Source organism: Diadema antillarum, unplaced genomic scaffold, assembly GCF_040938485.1.
Source record: "Diadema antillarum isolate AM-2024a unplaced genomic scaffold, OU_Dant_1.0 seq00002155_RagTag, whole genome shotgun sequence".
NCBI lineage: Eukaryota > Metazoa > Echinodermata > Echinoidea > Diadematoida > Diadematidae > Diadema > Diadema antillarum.
Genome location: NW_027272794.1, coordinates 59,418 through 85,579, shown reverse-complemented (window position 1 = coordinate 85,579; position 26,162 = coordinate 59,418). Strand labels below are relative to the sequence as shown.

General features: G+C 37.9%; 1 protein-coding gene across 1 annotated transcript in view; it reads left to right on the top strand.

Annotated features, from left to right (window-relative positions):
- The window catches only part of LOC139714075 (muscle calcium channel subunit alpha-1-like), a gene marked incomplete at its 5' end in the record, with an annotated part of 79,867 nt that overhangs the window by 13,095 nt on the left and 40,610 nt on the right, over nt 1–26,162 (top strand). Inside the window, 16 exons of the mRNA XM_071625801.1 lie at nt 966–1,019; nt 3,344–3,379; nt 9,037–9,130; nt 9,640–9,800; nt 11,913–12,138; nt 12,741–12,951; nt 14,628–14,748; nt 15,377–15,632; nt 16,933–16,960; nt 17,634–17,821; nt 19,004–19,133; nt 21,062–21,121; nt 21,539–21,645; nt 22,206–22,293; nt 23,107–23,267; nt 25,477–25,623. Of these exons, the coding sequence (XP_071481902.1) occupies nt 966–1,019; nt 3,344–3,379; nt 9,037–9,130; nt 9,640–9,800; nt 11,913–12,138; nt 12,741–12,951; nt 14,628–14,748; nt 15,377–15,632; nt 16,933–16,960; nt 17,634–17,821; nt 19,004–19,133; nt 21,062–21,121; nt 21,539–21,645; nt 22,206–22,293; nt 23,107–23,267; nt 25,477–25,623 (2,068 nt within the window). The remainder of the gene's footprint in view (nt 1–965; nt 1,020–3,343; nt 3,380–9,036; nt 9,131–9,639; nt 9,801–11,912; nt 12,139–12,740; nt 12,952–14,627; nt 14,749–15,376; nt 15,633–16,932; nt 16,961–17,633; nt 17,822–19,003; nt 19,134–21,061; nt 21,122–21,538; nt 21,646–22,205; nt 22,294–23,106; nt 23,268–25,476; nt 25,624–26,162) is intronic.

Below are 26,162 nucleotides of genomic sequence, written 5' to 3'. Positions count from 1 at the left end.
GTCTATGCGGACTCGAATGCAGAACGAATCAGCCTCCATGTGACTAGGTGCAGTGTGGGTCATCTGACGTGTACATTGTTACTCAAAATCATGTTACGGTCGTCCACCTATAAATGTAGTAAAGCATGTACAAATTTATTGATGAACATCACAGAAATATGCATAGATTCCTCAAGTTTCTATTTTAGAATTCCTAATGAGCAAGACATTTGAGGGGGCTTTTTTCACTTGTATGTTAATTATCTATGTAAAAAGAATTACTCATTACCCCTTACAAACTTGTTTTGCATTAACAAAAAGCACAATTAGAGTGCAAGAGTGGGATGATTTTACTCTATGTAAGAACATTTTCCATATAAAAAAAAAAAGCTAACTAGATCACATGATTCCACAATAGTTTTCTGATATGAAACCAAGCCCTTGTATACTAAGGATGGACTTTTTACCCTCCCTGGTTGTCAGGCGTAGTACATGCAAGTCTTTTTCATTGCTAGTTCATTGGTATCAATACGGCACAAAACAGAACCCCCCCCCCAAAAAAAAAAAAAGAAAAGAAAAGAAAAGAAATAAGGAAAGGGAAAATATAAGAAAATAAATTGGAAGAACTTTTTACAAGAATACAGTGAATATTATGAACAGGACGCTATCAATTTTTACTACTTTTTATCTTTCTATATACTTTTGACATAAAGGTATAGTATGTATGATATGGGGGTCATTGCATGTTGGGCCTCTGGATCTTATCAAGTGTAGCATATTGTAAGCTAACTAAAGTTCTATTGGTGATAAACATCCTATGAATGCAACTTGTAGTTAGGAGGTAATTTTCAAGTTATGAATAGTGCATGACCATGTGAACATTGCTTATGTCAACAAGGCAAATATGCACTTGCAGTTTTTGCTGTTGCATGTTGTACATGATCATCTTCATCTGTTTATTTTTTCCATTCTTTTTGTTCACACAGAGGACATTGACCCTGATAATGACAGTGAACAAAATCAGGGGCCACCCAAACACGGTAAGTTTGCATATTTTGGGAATAGAATTTGTGAAGATAGGAACTGATTTCTTTAGTTTGTTTTGATTAAGCATCTGCTTGTAAACTTCTGATTGTCAGATCATTGCTGTTTGGAATTTCTTTCTTGAATTTTCATTTGATGTTCTCAAATTAAATTTTCTGTTGCAGTGTTCATTGACAGAAGATGTTCTGGACACTAACACTACCTTTTTTCAGATATTGTATTTACAGAGTGTTAATTTACCATGAATACACTGATAATGAAGGATAAAGTTTCAAGATGCCATGTCTGTTCAGCAACTTTTTACACATTCCAGAGAAAGTATCAAACTTTGAGGATTACATTTTACTGTAAGCTATCTAGCATTTGACACACAGTTGTATTTAGTAGAATATTTGATTAAATCTCCAAATAGAAGATATTGTATGGAGTATCACCTAGAATTGTTTTTCATGTGTATCTATTTAAAAGATCTATGAATTATTATACTTCTAGTTAAGCCATCCCATAACTAGATGCAAACAGTTTCAAGAATTTGTCTTACATAATGGGGAAAGCAACCAGTAGTTTACATACAGTTGTCAAGCATAATAATGATTTTATCATTGAGTGCACATGTATTTTGCTCTGACTGTTGGAGTAGAAGCATGAGGAATTGAAAGTTGGTTAATATGAACGCCATGTTCCCATCCTTTAAAAGTGTTATCTGTGATGTTAATGCTGTGAAGCCCACCATTTTACGTGTTTTCCCTAAGGAAAAAAAAAAAGAGGAAATTCCCGAGTCTTTAGCATACTTCCACCAAAATGGTTTGATGAGTTTATGCATTTATGCATTGCTGTCTTGCATAGATGTTAAACTAGTGTTGCCTCCCACATAAGGAAAAAAAAAAATCAAGCATTGGTTTTAGCCCCTCCCCTCACTATTTGGTCAATCATTGCAAATACCTCTGTTACCCTTACCTGAAAAATCAAAGAAGAAATATACCAGAGCATTCATCACATGTCCCCTTCCTATTTTTCAGACAGTGAAAGAAATGATCCCCCCCCCCCTTTAGTTACTGATTGTTGTTCATGCCCCACCCATCCCTACGGAAACCAGTGTGTCCATTCCCTGATTTGGTACTTATTACGGATTTTATTCCTTTGTAAACAATTTGAAATTGGGAGAAAAGGATTACCTTGTCATCTCTCTGTCTGCAAAGAATAAGATGGCATAAATTTGAGAGCAGTTACAATGTAAATCTATCCATTGTTACCAGATATGGGATAATAGATTTCATATTTCATAAATATATTAATCAACAAGTACTAACCTTCTGGAATATTATCTCATTGAATGAATGGATGACTGAATGAATGAACTACTATGCTTCAGGGGGGAAAAAAACATCAAATATCTAAAATTGTCATATATGTTTGATATGTTAGGATAATAATGATACAAGAATATAGAGTTATACTGTTTCTTGTTTACTTTGTACATTCAAGATTCTCATAAAGCTGTATAAGTGTCGTTGCTAAGGTTTTATGGTGTAGTCATATCCTTATAGCAAAATGTTCTTCTAAATTTCTAAAAACAGCAATGCAAGTTCAATGAAGTATCTCCCATTAAATCACCATACATTCACATGCTTGATCTTGATTTTAATTGGTATGGGACGGGTGTTTTTTACTTACATGAATTTCATGAAGTATTCACGATTTGAAAAACTTCTAGAATATAGATATCATCTTGTGTTCATTGTGAGTAACGTTTCATTTGAATACCAATTTTCCTCCATTTGCAGAAAAGCGGTTTTTCAAAAAGGGTAAACTCTCTCCCCACACTTTCCATTTGAGTGAAACTTCTCACGCATCACCCTAAATGGATGTCTTAAAGTGTTTCTAATCCACAGATAGTACTAGTTGAGCAGATAGCTACTAAACATGATACTGAAAAAATGATTCTTTTAGCAGTCCAAGTACTAACTAGTTTTGGTGTAAAATGCAGAACATAGTTTGCTTTTTCACTTCTAACTCTCCTCCTTACTATATGGAGGAATTCATATAAGTCCACACATTCACCTCTAGATATATTTGACTTGGCGACAGATATATATATATTTTTATATATACCTCTCATCTGCATATGAGTATATTCACATGTCTGTTGTCATATGTATATACATGTATAAGCACATGTTGGTAATTTGATGGAATGCATTAACCTAACCTAACACTCTCTCCTTGAGTCCATCTTTAACCTATAATACACCCCTGTTGCATTAACCTACCCAACTGACATGATCTTGACCCCTCACCTTGTGACCTTTGACACACGCAGTCCTCTGGAAAAGACTGGGTACCTTAAACACCAAAGGTATTATTCATGTCATGTTGCATGCTTGTCATGTGATTTTTTTTTTACTCCCATTTTTTTTTCCTGGCTCAAACACAAAAGGAACAGCTGTCAATACTGTACCGAACATTTTGCTATGTTGTAGATTTCAGCTCTTAAATAGAATGTTTAGTATATTTTTTAAAGATGGGAGAATGCAATGCCCTGTTGTGCTGGTATTTGTCTCTGGCTGTTTCTATCAAAAGCTGACCGCTACTCTGCTAGTCTTCACCTCCCAGCAGCTTTCTTTGTAATATTGTTTTGTAAATAAATTTGCTCCATGTGAATATGGTTCAGAATATCCCTTCTCCTCCACTGCAGCAAAAACACCTCTGCCCATTGCAATGCCATTTCATGTCTCCATTCATTTCTATTGGCATTGATATCAGTCCTTACACATTGTATGCCAAGTGCTACGTTTCTTTTTTTTTTTGCAGTATTTTGTACTGTTTTGGCCAAAACTGCTGCAGGTTTTACAAAAATACTCTTTTCCCTAAATTGTTTTACTATGCATGTCTAGTGCAGGAAAGGTAAAAATACTGTTTTCCTCCAAGAAAATATACCTTTTCAACCCTCAGAATACTACAGTGCTGTTTACAAGGTTGGCATCCCTGACCATCTTTTTTTCCAAATGATGAGAAATCTTTTCTTCTTTTTTTTTTCTTCAAATGATGAGAAATCATTTTTTGAATGACTGCAAGAGTTGTGGTTTTGGCAAAAATATGTTGTGATGAATTTCAAGAATAGGAAGTGTACTTTATAGGGGGACAGTGGTTTACAAAGGGGGAAAAAAGATCAAATATGTCTTATTCTTGCACATCTTTTAAATCAAAAAGAGGTTTCATTATTATTCACGGAGCTCACTTGTTGGTTCATACTTAATATAAAGGTTTACAAAAATATCTGAGACACCTCCTTATGCAATGTCTAGAATATAATATCACAAAGGTTGTGTGTCATATTAATATTATCATGAGAACAAAGTAAAAAAACAGTATTACTTTAAATACAGTGATGTCAAAAGCAGATATTTATTACCGGGGAAGATGACGCTTTTGACTAAAGTGGTGTCCCCCCCCCCCTCCCGATTTTGTCCAGTTTGATTCCTGCGGCTGCCAAAGTCATTTCAGAAAACGTGCTTTGGGCACGTGTTCCCAATTACGGGAGAGGGAAAATGGAAGGTCCATCTCAGAAAACGACCTCAAAGCTCTCGAGGAAAGGTTAATTGTGCTGGAAATTATTTACGTGCCGCATTAAAGGAGTGGACAGTGTGTTTTGTTGTTTGTGTGTGTGTGTGTGTGGGTGTGTGTGTGGGTGTGTGTGTGTGTGTGAGCTAGTGTATGTATGTCTGTATGTGTGTGCATTGTATGAGTGTTTATGAGTGTGTGCTTGTATTCTGTGCATTGATATTTGCTATGGGCACATTATGTGCAATATACAATGTATGGGGCTTATCAAGAGATAACAATGAGCATCCACTGATGTCCTTTGTCATTCATGTTTTCTCTAAAAGCACTGCCAGCAAAATCTTAAACTTTCAGGGGTTTTCCATTAATGTTTATAGACCTCCTAAGAATTTTCTTCTCACTTTTGTGCGTTCTTCTGTCGAGAGATCCAAATGTTTTTCATATTTGATGAAAAACCTATTTAATGGAAGACAGTGACAGCAAAGTGATAAAAGACAAGCCAAAGTCTGTTTAGTCATATCAATTGTCATTTTCAATATCAGTCTTGTTTTACATTCACTAAAGTATCAAGCAATATTGTGAACAGTAGTAAGCCTGCATCAGCATTTTTTTTTTGTCCTTACCTACCAGCCCTGTAGTTCAAAATCAAAAGGATTAAATGTAGATTATTTCCACGGTGGACCAAATTGTTATTACTCACCCTGTTCACAAACTGTGCCCTACTGCCATAAAAGTCTGAAAACAATTGTCCTCCATCATAGCTTGTAAAGATATGGGCTCTGGGGGTTCTTGGGGGCCATGGGGGCTGTAGGTTAATTTGCTGAATGTGGATGAATAACTTCTGTTTTTTCCTCTTTTTTTTTTTTGGTCTTGTTTACTGAATGTCTGTTGTTGAATGGAGTTTTTTTTTTGTACCTCCTTGTTGCTTGCGCTCCCCCACACCCCATTTTCCAAATTAAGTGTTTATCGCTTGTGCATCTCTTTGGCACTGTCGTGTTTTGCATCACCTCTTGAGTGGCATCTTGGCTCATACATCTTTTGTCTGTTTTGGCCTGCACACTGACATCACCTCTGCACACAAAAAAAAAAGAAAAAAAGGAAAGAAAGATTAAAAAAACGGTAAATCACTAGTTGCAGTGGGCGATGTTTTTCAGCTCACGTTCTGTCACTCTTTCAACAAATCTCTGGTAGTGCAAGTCAATCACGCAAGTGTGGTGTTTATTTGCAATAATCTGTAGTTCCATGTTTCTTTTCACTGTTGGTACACTTTTCAGTGAAATAAAACTTTTCTTCAGTCACAGCTTTGAAAAGTGAGAATTCTGCTTGAAAGGTGGTGGCTGGCTTGATCAGCAAGATTTTTCAGTTTCCATCCAATTGGGACTTACTCATGACCCCTTCCCTCTTCCCCCTTCTCCTAACTCCCCCCCCCCCCCCCATCATTCTTTCGTTCTTTTTTTTTCAAGTAAGCTAATGAAGGACATTACCATGGACTTTAAACTCTTCTTTCTTATATCTTTCTGCAACCATGCACTGGCATTCTTTCTCTAATGTTCTTACTGAAGCACCATGTGTTCTCTGTGTGTATTAACACTTGAAACTTTGTCATTCTTTATTCAGAAATGTTTGGTCTAATTGCTAAATGTTTATTTTTGGAGGTAACACCAATAGAGCAGTATATTTTTTATTGTTGTTGTATGCATCACTATTTAATTGTGTGAACTTTGTGAAGCAGTCTACTTATTTCAACATGACAGTGGCCAGTGATTTTACTCATCCTGTTCAGTTTTTGTGTTTCCTTTAGCAGCATTTCAGGTGTGTAAACACAGAGATGAAATATATTCCTAATTCATGTCCAAAGGTCTTGAAGAAGAAACATGCACTCATATGAGGAAATGCTAATCTTATGTCTAGTTAACTTTCAACTCTTTCTTGGTATAACAGTCAATCTGTTAACTTGATATTAATCCCTTTAATATTCAGCGATGGTGAGTATGGAAAGGGCATTATTTGGTGGAATATTTATGCCACAATGACAGTGTAGATATCCATTTTTAAATAGACCAGTGCATTATCTCTGAAGCAGTTATCTCAAAAGCAAAATATAGTTCTCATATGCCTGAAGAAACTGTCAATTTTTGGTCCAAAATGTATGCACACATGCAAGAAATGTGTTGAATATTCTGTGATAACCCAAATTCACTTGGGTAATGAAGGAAATGTGAAATATTAGCCAAAAAGGTTCGCCAGAAGTGCCACAGCAATATCCACTGTCCCTGATCTTCCTTACAAGAGTGAATCGCGTGCAGCTTGATGGAAAATACAATTTCTTGGGCACGGTCAGGCATCATGTAACACTCTACCTACCCACTTCTGAATGGACAGGGTGCTTTAGGAATACAAGTTGCATGGAGACAATCCAAATTATGGTGCACTTTAGATCTCAAAATACTCCAAAACGATGTATTATCTTGGCAAATCATGTCAGCCAGACAAGTGTGGTGATAGACACTTTTGATGTATTGCAAATTCTAAATTATGGAAGATGAATTTTGACTTATTCTGAGAACTTTGTTTTGGCTTTAAGGTGTAGTTTAACTGCACTATAGTCAACTTACTAGATTTTTAGTTCAATGTCTATCAGTGTGTAATGCCACTTATTAAAAAAAAAAGAGTGGATTCTAATGACCAAATGAAAATCAAATTGAACAAAGCGGGAGAAATTGGATTGGAGGACAATTGCTTAACATTTGACATTTCTCGGAGTTCGGCATTGCTACATTTTTGACTTTCTGCACCCCCACCCCATCTTGTGGTGAGATGTCGCCTGAATGATAATTAACTTGCCCTAACACTGTCTCTGACATTTACGGATTGTTGGAATGGCAATGTCGGCGCCCTAATCAAGTTTGTTTGGGTGAGAACAAGGCTAGGGTGGCTGGAGGGAAAGGAATGGAGTGTCTGTAGCAAAAGTGGAAACATGCATTCCGTGGACTAGATGTGTGTGCTGTAAGGTATGCCAACAGACAAACAGACTTGAAGAGACGGACCCAAGATGGTCGAATTTAACTTGATTAAAGTCGCAGCTCTCGCCAGCAAACTGCCACGTTCACGTCCAGAGAATTTTCAAAGTCTGTGGTTCGTTTGCTGAACTAAAAACTCACCCAGTGTTGTCTTCATTTTGCAAAATTGTTTCTGTAAGTCGAGTTTGTGAGCTCTAGGAATTTGCTAAATCTGTTGGAAATCCCCCAGCTGTCAGAACTTTTCAAATTGTCCAATCACAAAAGCCTTTGACATCCACAGGGTATGTTCCCTTCTATACACAGAATTTTGACTGTGGTACAGCGAAATCAGGAGCTATAATTAATGTTTCTCAGTTGCCTTTGAACTAGATAAAAAAGGTCTGAGACATGTTATCAACTCATTCCTTCCAGGACTTTGAGGTGCCATTGAGGTTTTAACATATTGGAGGCAGATGGGTTGCAGTTACTTTGCAGCTGGGAATCTTATTGTTTAATGTCAAGATATGTTTAATGTAGGAAATGACAATGTGAGCCTCACTCTCACTGTCTTTTGCTCAGTTCGCTGCCAGGGAAATCCACACTGGATTATTTTCAGTATGATTATTATCATTTTATTTTTTTTTTTTTTGCTTTTGAAACCTTCGTCCAATGTTCAGTGAAATGGGAAAAGGGATATTGTTTTTCAGAGTGTCATTTTCTTGCATGTTTCCACATGACAAGTGATGGTGTCATGTCACCGACAGTGAATTCACTCAAAAAAAAAGAAGAAGAAATCCTTGTCGTTGTTTTACTATTTAGGGCTGTCTGAATAGAAGTTTGGACTAGTCAAAAAAGTTCTGGTGGAGGAAAATACAAAGAGGATCAGGTGTGCGGGTGTAATGATATAGGTCACTTCAGTCAGAAGAAGTGAAGAGAATGCGTCACCCAGAACGTACAAATGTACTTGGCTAACAAAGCACTATCTTGCCAAATGTGGGGCATTTTACAAACTGGGTTTGTAGGACTTGAGGTCAGAATAGTTTATCAAGAAAACCAAAACCCCTAAAATCAAACATGTTTAGAGCAAAACGGAAACAACATGTCGATGACGTACATGTAAGAAATACAATTCAACATGACTGAGCTTCCCTCAGGCTTGTGGAAAACATCATTATCACTCCATTTTGTGAGCTGAGGGGAAAACCCCAAATCGAAACCCTAGTCAAAATGTCATCTTCGTCTGCTCTTCCAAAGAATGCAGTTTTGTAAGCCAAGATGTCATGAGGTAAGTATATGCTGATGAACCAGCCTGGATTAAGTCCTTCCAAATCTGTAATCATGATAGTGTGATCTTGCTCCACATCTTGGGGAAAAAAAAAAGATAAAATCTGACAGTTTGAAGATATTTCTTTATCTCCCATGTCTAACACTTTCTTTTTTTCCTCTACTGTAGTTCCTAAACCGCTCAGTGAGTCGGACTCGGATGAGAAGTCGGAAGAGATGGGGAGCAGCGAAATCCCTCAGCAGCAGTGGATGCAGAAAGAGAGGTACAGTGGGTGTTCCTCTGTCCATCTCACTGTGTGAGAAGAAGTGGGTGTGAAGACTGCTTTAATAGTGGGCAGACAGAGTCAGGCTGAAGTCAATTGGGGATTTTGTGAGGGTAGTTGGTGCATGGAGCAAAATAAGAGCAGAATCAGGTGTTGTAAAAATACACAAAAAGTCACAACCCCTTCAACAAACAGCAAACAAACAAACAAACAAACATAACCCACAAACAAGTAAACAAACCCCCAAATCATATATTGATGTTGATTGGCACCAAAATGAAAAGGATGCTGTTAACAGAAGAGCAAGATTTTGTAATTAGAGAAATGCTAATGCAGACTAAAGAAATGTAGATCCGATGTATAAAGCAAAAAAAAAAAAAAAAAGAGAGAGAGAGAATGTCAGTCATGGAGATTGTGTGTAGTGTTATAAGCTACAGCTGTATGCATATGAAAAGTAAGATTCATCTTGTCTTCTACACACTGCCCTCTACTGTCCTGCACCACCACAGGCGACAACTGAGACGATGGAATAGAAGGTGTAGAAGGCTGTGTCGCCAGGCAGTGAAGTCGCAAGCTTTCTATTGGATCGTCATCGTCATGGTATTCTTCAATACAGTCATTTTGGCGTCGGAGCACTACAACCAGCCAACATGGCTGACCAATTTCCAAGGTGAGTTGCCCTGTAGAACTTTCACCCTAGTTTGTATAGACAGATGTCTCATAGATGGAATATTTCTCATACATTTTAGTGCTCAGCATGCATGACATCTATACGTAATGGGTCAACGTTTTTGTTTGTTTGTTTCTTTAAGATTAACTAGCTGCACTGTTGTAAATAGCTGTCCCTTCTTCCATTCCTAGATTACTAGTGAGGGTTGTCAGCTCTTGGCCCTGAATAACCTGGCTGACGATAGATTAAGTCCTGTTAATAGTAATATATGGTGATACATGAACTGTAAAGAAGGGTGGCTTTACACAAGTGTATACCACGAAATGAACTTTTTATTTGGAACAAAGCTCGGTAATTTCCGGCCTGTAGAAATAAGGTGAAAATCAGTTGGCACATGAATCAACAAATCAATACATTATGTATACAAGGTGGTTATAGTGTCACTGCAAAATAAATATACTACTTTAACATGGTGCCAGAGATATTTAAAAACATAGGATTTAATCATAATGTAGCACCTGAAAAGGGGTTCCAGATGATGAGCAGAGCTGCCAATCATCAGTGCAATCCACCAAAAGCAATGTTGTAGTAGAAATGTTTTAACCTTTATGGCTCAAAGTAGCAGAAATGTTTAGTGTATCACCAGCCCCCATTATAACTGCCAGCCTTTTTACATAGCCGAGTCCTCTTCCTCTCAAAGTTTAGAATCCAGTGGTAAAATAAACTGTCAAATGAAGTGTTGAGGGTGATCTACTGTTAATGACCTCCAAACCTTTCTGTCTCCCTCATTTTCTTTTTCTCTTCAAAGTCTTTGAAGGACTTTACAGTTGTTGTACTATGTGTGACTTCCTAGCAGGTATTGGATAGGTGTTGAAGCTGACTGGGCTATTTCTGATTGATCCTTGCTCTTGACAGCTTTTTCTTCTTCTTCTTCTTCTTCTTTTTTTTTTTTTTTTTGCGACAGATTATGGGCATCTCCGGGTGACATTTGAGGGATGTGCAATTTGTCTCTTTTTTTTGGGTGTTTTATGTGTTCCCCTAAGGATCAGTGACACATTGTCAAAGTAATGAGAAATACATGGGCGCAGGTGTTCCAGTGGCCAATAATTGATGGGTCAAATGCTTAGTGGACAGGTGCACCTTGAGATACGGTACGCTGTTGCGGCATTCTTCATTATCGCTTCTTTGCCATGCTGTGACAGATGTGTAGGGTTTTTATCCCCATATCTCATGGATTTTGAGAAAAAATGGCATCATTGCTCTTTTTTGTGTCGTCTGGAGACAGACAGTATAAATAGACTGTGACGAGTAGATGTCTCCTCATGTGTGTGATATGCATGCACTACTGAGTATCAAGTAAGAAGAAAATGTTTTGTGTCTTAACTCCTTGGAAATTTTGGCCGATATCTTTGACCATGATTTTGCGACAGAAGTCTCCGATAGAAGCATAGAGAGAGTCCTTTGGATGCTGGAGTGCACTGGGTGTCGATTTAGAGCTTGTTGACAGCCGTGAACACTCCAGATAAAGTTCTAGGACATCACAGCATAAATGGCATATTCCCCACAGAAGTGCTTACATGCTTGGTCTGCAATACCCCTCAATAATCATGCATTGCCGAGTGGTTTATGCACACCAAAAGTCATTTTGAATCCATAGTTTAGAACACCATGACATAACAGAGTGGGATGAGATTGCAAACATTGACATGTATGGGGTTAAGAACCTACCTTGTCCGTGTTCTGAGTAACATTTTATACCCACAGCTGTACTATTTCTTGGTAACAGCAAAATGCAGTCCTGAGTTTACATATACAGTATATATGTAGTGCAGGAAAGCTGTATAGTGAAACGTGGCTCGCTAGTCAATCACCGTATGAAGTGCAAGTTATATGTGAGAGGAATGGAATCACAAGAAACGCCTTAATTGTACTGTGGCATTTGGCAATTTATCAATCAGTTTTGGCAGGTTTGCGCATTTGAGCAGAATATGTGAACGTGGCACATAAAGAGTTAAAATGTTTAAAAATGGTGTTTACAGTGTGTATAGCTCCATTTTGCAATCAAACTGTCATTTCTTCCCTTTACTCTTGTCTGTTTGTCTGTCTATCCAGATTTTGGTAACCTGTGCTTTGTAGTCATCTTCACTGTGGAGATGATCATCAAGATGTACAGCCTGGGACTCCAAGGCTACTTCGTCTCGCTCTTCAACCGCTTCGACTGCTTCGTCGTCTGCTCCAGCATTATCGAGGTGGTCTTCATCTACGCCTCCATCATCCCGCCCATCGGCATCAGCGTGCTGCGCTGTGTCAGACTTCTCAGGGTTTTCAAAGCTACCAGGTCGGCATTGTTACAATCCCTCCCTTACTTGTCCAGTCTCTGGTCATTTTAGGTGTCATTTTTTTTATCTTTTGTTCCTGTTTGATGCCACTTGATTCACTTAATACAAACTTGTTTTGTTTCACATTGTTTTCATTCTATATTGGAAATCTTCCATATCTTTCATGTCTGGATATAATATAATATAAAAATGTCTATGATTTAAGAATTTTTTTTTTCTCATTGAGACATATGTTGTTACACACCTTGAAGTCTCCTTCATTTTTCTGGGTGGATGCTGGCACCCCTAGGACAGTAATATTGATGACATTTTGTCCAGGAACTCTCTAAGGGTTAACTCCTTCAGAACCAATCCAAAGCCTTGAAGCATTCTTGCTGATGGCACAGAATTCACACTTCCACCTAACTTTTTTTTTTTTCAGCTATGGCCTACAGTTTTCGAGGTTTTGAATTCACTTTGAGACCTTGTGACATCTTTGATAACATTCCTGCTTTGCAAGCCACTGGGCTGTCACATTTCTGGAAAAAAATAGACAAGTCATTCATGGTTTCCTTTTCTGCCTTTGTTTTGTTTTATTTCTGCTCTTTGTTGTGTCCACCAGGTACTGGACTTCCCTTCGAAACCTCGTGGCATCCTTGTTGAACAGTATGCGCTCAATTGCCAGCCTCCTGCTCCTCCTCTTCCTCTTCATCCTCATCTTCGCCCTCCTCGGGATGCAGGTCTTTGGCGGACACTTCAACTTTGAGAGCACCGAACTGAAGCCCAGGAGCAACTTTGATAGCTTCTTTCAGTCTCTCTTTACAGTGTTCCAGGTGAGGGGATCACGCAGATCAGGACCCCATTTCATAAAGGATGTTAGGATAGCAACTCTTGCTGGAATGGCAACTGATCCATTGCAACAGCCAATCAGGAAGCTGGTTTCTTGTCGTTACCATGACAATTGCCATTCCAGCAAGAGTTGCTATCATTTTGACTTTTTATGAAATGGGGCCCAAAAGTGGGAGAGAAGTATCCTGCAGGCGTAAACAAGCAGGCAGATGGATATAAAGAAGAGAGGTAGAAGATTAGAAACATAGATTGATATGAATTGATTGAGACACAGGTAGATAGATAGAGAGATGTAAAATAGAAGTATAGATAGAGAGAAAGATTGATAAAAACTGATTGACAGACAGACAGATGAATAGAGAGGTGAGAGATAGATAAAAGGATAGAGAGATAGATTGATACAAATTGATTTAAACACAAGCAGATGGATAGAGAGATGAGAGATAGAAGAATAGAAGGATACTATAAAACGAGGAATATTCGCATGCATTTTAATTTCACGAATTTGGTGAGTGTCAAGATTTGTGAAATTTAAATGCACGCCAAAGTTCTTGTCTGCGCTATATGCAGTGAATGCCAGTGGCAATTCACGAAAATTTCTTGCCAAGAAAAAGGCCGTCGGCTCCAATTTGCGAAAATTTCATGCCATGAATATATCATGTTTTACAGTAGCCTGATATGAATTGATTGAGAGACGGGTAAATGGATAGAGAGCTTTTAAAAACAGAAATGTTGATAGAGGGATAAATTGATACAAATTGATTGACAGACAGGTAGATGGATAGATGATAAAGAAAAGGATCAATAGAGAGATAGATTGACAAAAATAGACAAACAAGCAGACAGATGGATAATGAGATAAGAGATAAAAGGAAAGATAGAGAGACAGATTAAAACATTGATAAAGAGGATGGACAGAGAGTAAAAGGAAAGAAAGATGGATTGAAACAAATTGAATGAAAAGACAGGAGGACAGATAGAGAGATGAAAGATAAAAATATAGATATAGAGATAGATTGATACAAATTGCTTGACAGGCAGATGGATGAAAGGATAGATAAAAGGTGAAAAGGATAAATTAATGATGCCAGATGGATAGAAAGTAAATATGCTGTGGATGCAGGCAGACATTTGAGTAGAGAAATAGAGAGATAGATAAATGGATATAGATAGAGAGATAGAGAGATACATTGTACATTGCTAGATTGATAGATTGATAGAAAGATGGGTGGGTATTGAAATGGTTGTGTGTCTGTGTATCTGCGTTCAGGCAATTGTGATGAGTAGATTAAATGTATGAATAACTGTATAGAGAAGGTTGCAAAAAGAGAGCTTTTGAAAATGAGGACAAAAAATTCCTGGAAGAAAGAAGAAATGATTATGTGATACTTTGTATGTATCGTCTTATATCTATTGACACAGCATTTCACAGAAGACAGAAGAAAAATTATTTTGGATGATCAGAACTTTGTCTGCCAGCAGCAGTCAAATAATCCTATGTCAAATGCCTTTTGAAGAGCAAAGCAACGCCTAATTCCTCCTGTGTGATTGTGTAATATCTGGTACAATTGTATTATACAATACTTAAAAAGATTCCTAATATGAGATTGATCGACTGTCCGTCACTATTTGTATATTGGTTTACCATCCCACCCTGTAGATCTTAACTGGTGAGGACTGGAATGAGGTGATGTATGATGGCATACAGGCCTATGGAGGCGTCAAATCCATCGGCATTCTGGCCAGCACCTACTTCATCATACTCTACATTTGTGGAAACTGTATCCCTTTCTCTCATGTGGAGATTATTTCATCCAGTGTCCAAATTAATGTGGAGGGATCACAGTAAATCCATGATGTATGTATCATATTTGTAGGCTACGTACCCTTGTCACTTTTGATTATTAATGGGGATATCAGAGGTTTTAAGCTGGAGAGCTCAACTGAGCTTCATGACTCATTTTTAACTTGTTCTTACTGTGATTAATTGATGCGGACGCCAGATGTGGAGTAGCCACAATTGATGAAGAGGGTGTTTATGATGTGTCAACGGGGCTACCTGGGATGAAATATTCATTCCATGCTAGTTAGTTTTCACCAAGTGAAAATAGAAGAAAGCAAACTATTAATCTTGTTCCATTGTGGGATTCATTATGTGACTGCCATGGCTTGTAGGCCTAAATGTAGTTACTTTTTGCGAAGACAATTTCTGTGATATTTTGATGAGACTCATAATAATTAATGTAGCCAACACATGAATTGGTATCCCCTCCATCTCTTAGCTTTATCATAATCATAATGCAGTTACATTACCCTGGTATTTGATGGAGGGATATATCCATCACACACAGTCATGCTTTGAGCTACACATTTGTAGTTTCCTTGACTATGTTTGCCCTGACAACCAAGACATCCTTCTCAATGTATTCTTGGCCATCGCCGTCGACAACCTGGCCGATGCGGAGTCCCTCACTGCGCTAGAGAAGGAGAAGGAGGAGGAGAAGCGTAACAAGTCCATCCGGAGAGCCAACGAGTTTGACCTCTCCAAGCAGCTGCCCCCTGGAGTTGACCCCAAAGGGGTCATCCGAGGTCCAAAGAGGCTGCAAGAGAAGCGCAAGGCAGTATTTAGCAAAGAGGCCGACGGGTCTCTCAATCACAAAAGCAAGTGAGTATAGCAGTTATGGTCATCTCCTGAGGAATAGATATCATGAAATAAATTTTTAAAAGCAAAAATTTTTCCGAGTGTGTATTTTAGTACTCAGCTGGGTGAGATACATTGTAAATTTTGCAGGTTTTTAATTTTGTGGAATCAAAACATTTAGAGTTACGTACAACGTATAAGAAGTACAAAAATTTATGCGCTTTTATTGTCATGCAAATACATGAAAATTTCCACTTGTACAGTACTATCAGATGTATGAATTTTGACAATTCACATTCAGTTACGACCTTTGGAAACTGTGATAAAGCCATCCTTAGTTGTCATCTTTTGCTGCAGCTGCTTGCCAATCCTGACCCTTGAAAATAAACTTGGCAAAATAGTGCTTTAATGTCACTTTTCCCACTAGAAGAGGTGTTAATGAAATCCCATGGTATAGTCATGCCAAAATTGATTTTTCTTAGCTAAGTTTGTCAGTTTGGAGTTGCATAATAAAGAAACAAATTCATTACCAATTTTTTTTTTCAACCACATCTTCAGCAAAGTGTCTTTAATCACGCTTCTTTTGTTTCTGAGAGAACCATATGCTTAGGTGCAGTAGTGCAGCTACACTGTACAGTATGTTTGCTATGATAAAAGCTCTATCAAGCTTATGATGTATTTTTTTTAATCTGTTGTCTTTGTAATTGGAAAAAAAACAAAGGTATGCAAGAACTTGCAGTTCATTAGAACATAGTCTCACTCCATAGTTTCTTTCATGAAAGGAACTGCTTCCTTGAACAACAGAAAACTCATTCTTTAGAATCACAATTGCAGATCTAGAATTACTACATGATGAAGTATTCATTGTCCACTTCCATGAAATATTCCTGATGCAATTGTGACGGTGAATGTTGTTGTAGCTTATTGACTGCGACAGAATTCTGCATGGATACTAAGTGCCTCTCCTTGTTCGGCTACAACTACATTGTACATGTAGTCACATAATTGCATCACTGACAGTAAAGTTTTAGAGAGCAGGACCTCAGAGAGGATGAATGCATCAATAAATATACCTATCACCTCCAAGATGTTGTAAATTCTGACAGGACTTATTACTTGGTTCATCTGTTTCCTGTAAACAAAGAGTGAGTCTAATTTTTTTGTCTCCTTTCTCTATGTCCTTCATTTGCCTTTTATCTGTTAACCCTTTCTGTGCCAGGGACTTTTGACAATGTGCACAAAGCTATGGGTTTTCTGTGCCATTTGATACTCAAAGCACACAAAAGGTTAATGTCACCTGTTTATCAATCTTCTTTTTCTGCAGATCAACAGACAGTGAAGAAAAGGCTCATGTAAGTATGCCTTCAGATATATAAAAAGAAACAACAACACATAGCTACAAGAAAGCTACATGTACAACAGCAAATTGAAGAAAGTTCAGTATAACTTGCATATCTTTGCAAAGCTTGCTCTATTTTATCTTTAAACATATGGCACTGAGAGGTCTTAAATATAGTCCTTTAAAGTGATATGATTATACAGAAACCAGCAGTCTTGAACTTGGATCATGAGCAGCAATTTCATGATTTTATACATGTATTTTGTCTGACTTTCAAAAAGAGACATTACATTTTTCTTTCTGCCACTGTTAAATGATGTGTACTGGTTGATATATACCTACATTTTATCTATTTATCTGTCTATCTATATTCATACATCTATCTATTTATCTGTCTATACATCTATCTTTCTCTCTGTATCATGTCTATATATTTACAGCCATCTATCTATGTATGCATATTCTTTTTCATGACTGCTCTTGATGTCTTTCTTGAGCTGTGTTGATTTTTTTTTAATTTTTGTATTGTGCTGTTGTGTTTTTTTTTGTGATGAACTAATGGGAAAAAGATAAGCAGCATGACAACATTGTTAAGGAGAAGAAGAAAGGTCTGTAGTTACTAAGGCACATGATACTTGAGGAAGCATATAACACTTGCTTACCTTTTTCTTGACATCCACCAACAGGTGATAGATGAAGACGATGTGAAGAAGTCGCTGAAAGAGCCGGGTGAAAACGACGAGGAGGAGGAAGAAGTGGAGACGCTGACGACGGCCTCAGCGAGACCCCGCAGACTGTCAGAACTCAACATACCCACCAAGACTCAACCTATGCCCAAAACAAACTCCCTTTTTATATTCTCTCCAACAAACAGGTAGGACACACTCACCTTAAGACTCAACCTATGCCCAAAACAAACTCCCTTTTTATATTCTCTCCAACAAACAGGTATGACACACTCACCTTAAGACTCAACCTATGCCCAAAACAAACTCCCTTTTTATATTCTCTCCAACAAACAGGTATGACACACTCACCTTAAGACTCAACCTATGCCCAAAACAAACTCCCTTTTTATATTCTCTCCAACAAACAGGTATGACACACTCACCTTAAGACTCAACCTATGCCCAAAACAAACTCCCTTTTTATATTCTCTCCAACAAACAGGTATGACACACTCACCTTAAGACTCAACCTATGCCAAAAACAAAGTCCCTTTTTATATTCTCTCCAACAAACAGGTATGAGCCGGGCACACTCAATGGGAGAATTAGCATTCTATGTTCCCATCACTGCTTTATACTTTTGGTGGTTCTCTGCTCTTGAAGCGAAAATTTCTGGCAATTTTGTGAAGCTGTCTCTTAGAGTATGTGTCCCCTCTGTGCATTGCAAACTAAGGTTAGGACCTCTTGCTGTTTTACAGGAGGTAGAATGAAGCTTGAGACGTATCCTGTTTGCTAGTAAAAAAGCGCAAAACATAAAAAATGTGTGGAGGCCTATAATCAGGTTATCTACAGATATGTTCATGATTGCCATCTGACATTTATGCCCTGTTACAGGCAAACATTCTCATCTCCAAAAACTTGCGCTTTCTGTGGTTAATGCCTAGTGTTGTTTTTTTTTTCAGGTATTTTTTTGAAGGGATTACCTGAACTTTGCTATGGTTTTGTCTGCTTTAAGACAAGTAACTGCCCCTCCAGCATTATGGTCCTAGTGTAGCTAGCTGTGCAAGATCTTACATAGAAAATCATCAATACTAATCTTGCCATTGTCTGCTTGTTAGGGTAATTGACTACTAATGGCTGCCTCACTTTCTTGTCAATCTACACTGTTTATGCAATAGAATTCTCAACGATCCTTTAGGTATCAAAAATGCTGCTAACAGTGGTACATAAATGTAAAATAGTTGACTATCCGTAATTATTACCAACATGCAGTTAGTTCTGATGTTACTTCTACAGAGATGTCTATCGCTCTTATCTTGCTATAAATATCTGCCATTTCATGTCAATGTCATGCCATTCCTGATATGTATATCAAATTTTGTCTTCAGATTCCGGTGTCTATGCCATAGAATAGTCAACCATCCTTATTTTACCAACGTGGTGCTAGTTCTGATCTTGGTCAGCAGTGCTATGTTGGCAGCTGAGGATCCGTTGGACAAGGCCAAGACCCGAAATAACGTCAGTGAAACCCTTTTCCTACCTCTCATACACTCATACCAATGTCTGGGGCTTTCAACTGGGATTTTGTATTGATTTTATCATTTACATGTTAGCCCTAAAAATCTACTGAAAACTGTTTATCCAATAGTGGCAATCCAATGGAGTAAGGGGCCTGAGCTTTCAACCCATCAGGATCTTAGTCAGAGACCCTTTTGACTCCATTCATATGTTACCTTACAAGGGGTGACATATGTGATCTGTTGCTATGAAGGCCTGGTAAAGTTTCCAGGCATAATTCAATATGCCATGTGTGAATATCTTTAAATTCTACACAAGCAAAGCTTTCTAGGCATGCACGGCTTGATCCAATCATTTCCAATAGCCCACCCCAGAAATGATAGGGAAGCCCCCAATCAAACAGACACAGCTAGTAATCAGATACTGAGCTCTGAAGTTGAGATGCATAAAGAATTTAAGAAGGAGTTTAGGTATTTAAACACCATAGGTGTATTCAAATCATTACAGTACTGTGCCACAATAAAACTAGCCAATGTTGAATTTCAAAACAACTTTTTACCCTGAAAAAAATTGCAGGATGGGGTTGAGATGTTAAAATTCTAATTCAAAATGTTCAATTCAAAAGTCTTCATTTATTTGGGAATATCACTTTTTTTTTAGGGGGGGGGGAATGGGGGGGGGGGGGCAATGTTTTCTGAAACTTTGTCAAGCTACAATGGTGACCAGTGGTGTAAGTATTCATAACATATTATATGCTGTTGAACCCTGTGCATGCTTTGAGTGCCAGGTGGCAAGGAAAATGTGATAGTAAGCAAATAATCAATGTTGGTGAAGGTGATGGGACAAACTATCACTTCCGAGGCGATCTGGCTGTAGCTTTCTTTCCGAAGCACAGCTGAGGAAAGATAGCGTACACATTCAGATCGCCGAGGAAGTGATAGTTTGTCTCTTTGCCTGAAACTAAAAGTTGATTATTTGCTTTATATTCCACATCTAGGATCCTAGATATTCCCATTTTATTCCACATCTGAAACCGTCTTAGCTGTCTTAGGGTATCCTCAGGGCTTAGGCTACGTAGTGTCTTTATGACGTATGCGTGTAGATGACAAAACAACAAATTTGCTCCGCGCCCCACACATGGCACCGAAATAAAAGTGCGTTGCACTGTGGTCTATCACTTGACCCAGGTCAAATGATAGACCACAGTGCAACGCACTTTCATTTCGTCCGTACTCAAAATTGTAAGTTATATCACGCGTTAGGACTGTGTGGACTAAGATATCAGCGAAACAAAATGACTATCGTAGAGTGTAACGAACCTTTCTTCTCAGGTGATGTGATGGGCAAAACTACGCTTTATCATGTGATCAGCTCTTGACCAATCCTATAGCAAGATTCTTTTTAATAGTATGTGGAATATAACATTGTACATACGCATCAAAGTCCCTGACACATAAAGGGTTAAGTTACTATGGATCTCTCTGGGGGTAGAAAACTGTAGAGCACGGAGTATTCCTATCTGTAGGTGTGTCTTAACACAATGATCACATATTTGTCGGTACAATGGAGATTTCATCTTGAGGACTGTGTTGCAACAAATGTCGCAAGTTGATTGCAAAATATCGTCTGTTGACAATGAGAAGGGCATTAAGTTGTCTCGAACACTATGGGTTTAGTGGCAACTTAAAGCCCTTATCATTCTCAACCGACGATATGTAGCATGAGTGTAATGACTTTTGCACTCTGAAAGTCATGTACACTATTAGAGAAGAGAGTCAAGTTTTGAACTGTGAACTTTGATGACATTCAAATTGACTGTATTTCCTCATGGTATATCCAACTACCAGGAAATGCACATTGGAGATAGCACAGTGAGAAATACATCAGTTCAGCTATTTATCATGTTTTTGTCTTTCTTGCTCCAACAGATTTTGAACTTTTTTGACTACGGATTCACAACAATATTTACTATCGAAATTCTACTAAAGGTAAGCAATTAAACTATTCTCTGATTCATCAAGGAATATACAATGTACTATCACTGTACATGACTACAGATAAGTTCTGTCTTTGATCATTTTGTAATCTGGCGCAACGGAAGGCACATCTAATGGTTTACATTCTTCTTGACTATTTTGCACTTTTACTACCAGACCAGTTGTTCCACGTCTTTAGAATAATGCCGTTAGATCACCTTATAATTTGTTTCATAACTTCAGAAGTTATAGAGAAATGTATATGGCCATATGAAATGTTTAACTCTACTTCATAACCCTACTTGTCTACGTTGAGGTAATTGTACCTTGTTCTATGTAGTTAGATTATAAAAATAATAGAAATTAAACTCCTATTTTAGTATCTTTATTTCCCTGAAAAATTTTTGTTTTGTTTTGTTTTGTTTCTAGGTTGTTGCCTATGGACTGGTACTCCATAAAGGTGCCTTCTGTCGTAATTCTTTCAATCTGCTGGATCTTTTGGTTGTTACAGTAGCGTACATTTCAATAATCTTCAGGTAAGTGGAGTCATGTTTAAAGCCATCAACGTACACAGTCCTTACTTTCTGTTTGCAATTAAAGCTCTCCTTTTCTGCTGTCATCTGCCATTTGAAGTTGACTGACATGTATGTCCCTACATGTTTTAAGAAATGTATTCTATCTTGTTTAACCTACCTGTCCATGTATGTTTGATGTATGTTGGTCTGTCCATTTTGTTGTCAAAATGTCAAATGTGAAGATTACAACATCCAAACATTATCTGAAATATGTCATTAAGACGATTATGTCTTATTCAGACTGTGAAATTTTGTCATATTTGGTGGAAGGAGAAACAGATATATTCATATGTTCATTCATACATTCTATAAAATGAAACACATTTCACATCAATTCATCCCTCCCCCTCACCATCCAGGATACAATTTATGATACTTTTCTTTCCAATTTGATCATTACAATGAAAATCAGTGCAATGGTGTATCTTTTTGTTCATTCTTGTTGAACAAGATATTTTCCCCACAAACTGATTAGCTCTCTTTCCTCTCTCTCCCCCCTCTCTCTCTCACTCACTCTGCAGAGGTCAGAAGATCTCTGCTGTGAAGATCCTGAGGGTTCTCAGGGTGCTTAGGCCACTCAGGGCAATCAACAGAGCCAAGGGGCTTAAGGTAGGAAGGACTGAGACCGACTCGGGACCATTGTCGGTGGTAACACCATCCAATAGGTGGAATGATTTCGGTCTCATTGCAGTGAAGATAGTGATGGTTCCAGTGATGACGACAATGATGGTGGTGATGGTGATAGCGATGATGATGATAATAGGACTGATAGTATCAAGAACCATGTACACATTGATAGTGGTGGGAATGATGATGATAATGAGGAGGATGAAAATAAATGACAATGAAGAAGAGATACATGTAGGTGACAGTTATGAGTTATAGCATCAATTATGATGATGATCGTGTCGAGAAAGATAATTATTTTGATGATGGTGATGATGATGATGATGATGGTGAGGATGGTGCTGATGATGATATCAATGATGATATTGAGAATTTTCTTCATAACGATCTTGATGAGAATAATGATGGAACCCGGTGACTATGGAAAGATGGATGACAGTGTTGACAGTATGATCGTGATATAATGTAAATAACAATGAATGACATTAGTGATGATGGTGGTGGTGTGGTGGTGATGATGTTGATAATGATGGGAGTAACATTGCAGTTTCAAATGATAATGGCAATGACATGAGTTCGGTGGTAAGTACGATTTCAACTAATGCAGTAATGATGATAAAATTAATGAAAACCATGCCAAGGATAATTATAGAGACAGAAATAAGAATTTTCAACAATTAAATCAGTGCTATAGTGAGACAACCAAACAATTATGATGATGACTTTTGAAACATAAATATTTTTTCCCCTCGTTCCTGATCCATCTCCCCCTCACTCCTCCCTCCCTCCCTGCAGCATGTGGTTCAGTGTGTCTTCGTTGCCATCAAGACAATCGGCAACATCATGCTAGTGACACTGCTCCTGGTCTTCATGTTTGCGTGCATCGGGGTGCAGCTCTTTCGCGGTACCTTCTTCTCCTGCACTGACAGCTCCAAACTCACGGAGGATCAGTGCCAGTGAGTCACTCTTGGCTATCTGTGCCACCTTTTTGCTCTCTGAGTCCTATTTCATTTTTTTTTTTCAGAAACGTATTTGTAGTCTGTTTTTTCTGTGACACCAATATCATGGGAAAACGTTTCTGAAAAAAAAAGAATTATCTGGATGATAATGATGTCAATCATACATTCTGTAAGTGGTGAAAATATCTTTTTCTATCTTTGTTTTCAAAATAGGAATGAATGAGGTGTGACAAGCGTGCACATTGAACGAAACAGTGGTCGAGGTTTTAGCGTATGCCTTTTTTAATTAGTTCCATATAATGCCAAAGCAGTAATTTCATCACTGCAGTTAAGATCTTTCAACCAACCACTTGTCTTGATATCACCTAATCATATAACATATTGTACTTCTGATCTTGATTGACCCTGATTTAGATTTCTTCATGAATCTTTTGTAGTGTCTAGACCAAAGACGCTAACTGAAAAGACAGGAAAGTGCGCGCTAATCTTGTACAAAACAAATGGACAGCGTGTAGTCCTCAAGCGTATTACGCACATCACCTGAGACCACTCAAAGACGCTTGATAAACAACAACAACTTCAAAGACAGCGCATCTCAGGTGATGTGCGTCTTTGCCTGAGATGCACTGTCTTTGAAGTTGTTGCTGTTGTTTATCAAGCGTCTTTGAGGGAGTGTAGCCTAGCTGAACTCTATTTTTAAATCATGTTGTTGCCAAATTTTTTACCTCCACGAAATAATCCTTATTGCTTTAAAATCTCGTTCTTCAAAATAATCCCCTTAATCGAAAAAAGCTACGACTATAATCTTTATATCTTTTTAGAATAATATAAATACCACTACCTTTGGAAATAAATGATGTTTCTAGGTGTACTGAGTTTGTATTTAGCTCTCTTTTGTATCGTCATGTAGGGTAGCCATTTTGTTTCCATTTTTATCATGCGCCTTCCTATCTTCTTAACTCTACTATCTTTGGTCTAGACTTGTAGTTGTGCAGTTTGTTATCTCCTTTCTCTTTTTATACCCCCACCCACACATAGTGTGTATGGGGGTATATAGGAATCTTTTTTTTTTCTCTGATACTGTTCATTACTAGCTCAATTCATCTTTCTTTGTTGTTGTTTTTTGCATGTTTTATCATGGCGGTTGTTCATACACATTGAGTCAATATTATTAGAGCCAATATTACATGAATGGATCGCTTAAATCTACGTCAGAGATCATCTCTCAATCATTCCCACTAACCCTTTCTGAACCAGAAACTTTGGACAATGTGTGCAACACTGGGTTTATCAGCACTCAAAGCACACAAATGGTTTCATGCAACATTTATATTATATTGGATGGCTATGAATGGGATACCAGGGAATATTGCACGAGTTAGGGCCAATATTGCACGAATCGAAGATGAGTGCAATATTGACCCTAACGAGTGCAATATTCCCTGGTATTCCATGAATCAAGGCCATCCAATATAATTATTATCATCTATACAATCAAGCAGAGCAAGCATAAACTGCACAAAATTACGCGGCTTCCACTCGTCTTGGAAGTTGACTCGGCAGTCACATCCAAGCGCTGAAAAGGGGAAGCCCCTAAAACTGCGTATGAAACAAACAACTAGCAAGATGTTTGCGCGCTTGTGAATAGTAACAAAATGACGCGCACTAGTAGCAAGCGTTTGCGCATTCAGCAAGCGCTCGCGCAGTAGACGAGACAGAATTGAATATGGTGTGATCTTGAACGGCAAGTAACAACGGTAGCCTATGGAGAATTTATACGTTGGCCTATGCATTTCGTTCAATATGCTCTGATATTGAACGGTAAAAATTGAGCGGACTACAATACGCGTTTTTAATGCGCCGCTAAAACGTCCTATATAGATGATAATATTGCATAAAGCACCTACTGTATCTATAGGAATTCTGAATACATGACTCGAAAGAATGTCTGTCAATATGCATGCATTTCTTTCATTTGTTTTTGTGTAATAATAATTATAATGATAATAGTAATGATGATGATGATCATCATCATAATAATAATAATAATACTAATAATAATGATAATAATGATAATAATGATAATAATAATAATGATGATGATGATAATAATGATGGTGATAATAATAATAGTAATTATAATAATTGTGTACGTCTGGTTCCGCATTCACATGATTGTCTACCTGTCCGCTTCTCTCTTTCCAAGGGGTTACTACTTCGAGTACGAAAACGGTGACCTGAACCAAGTGACTGTTGCGGAGCGTGTGTGGAGCAACAACGAGTTCCACTTCAACAACGTGGGTAGTGCCATGCTCGCCCTCTTCACTGTAGCAACGTTTGAGGGATGGCCCAGGTATACATTGTATCAGAGTGCATCTTTTTCTCTTAAACCTCTTTAATATAAAAAAAAGAAGAAAAGATTGACTTTGTATTGCAAGATTCCACCCTACCATGGTGCTTTTACATCATATATAGTTTTAATACCTTCACAAGAATCAAACCGGCACCAACCATGCACATTCTTCAAGCTGTGCGGAGTGTTTCAGTGAGGCACACCCATGCTAAATATGTTCAGCTTATTTTCGGGAATGTGCTCAATATTCATTAGGTTCTTGGGTAAAATGTGATGGCATACAGAAAGAAAGCAGGATATGTTCAAGACTTTTAGGTTGCATCTCCTGAATATTGTGTCATAAGGAGTACAGGGTAGTAATCCTTGTAGTGATGCATCTTAAAGGGGAAGGCTAGTAAGTGATCAGTGGGAATCAGTGGAAATGCTGGGAGATGATTGTTCCAATCCTTATGGGATTCATTCAAGAGTACATTGTATATCTATTGTTGTGTGAAAATTATTTGCTTCAGAATGGTCTCATATATTCAAGTAATGTGCAG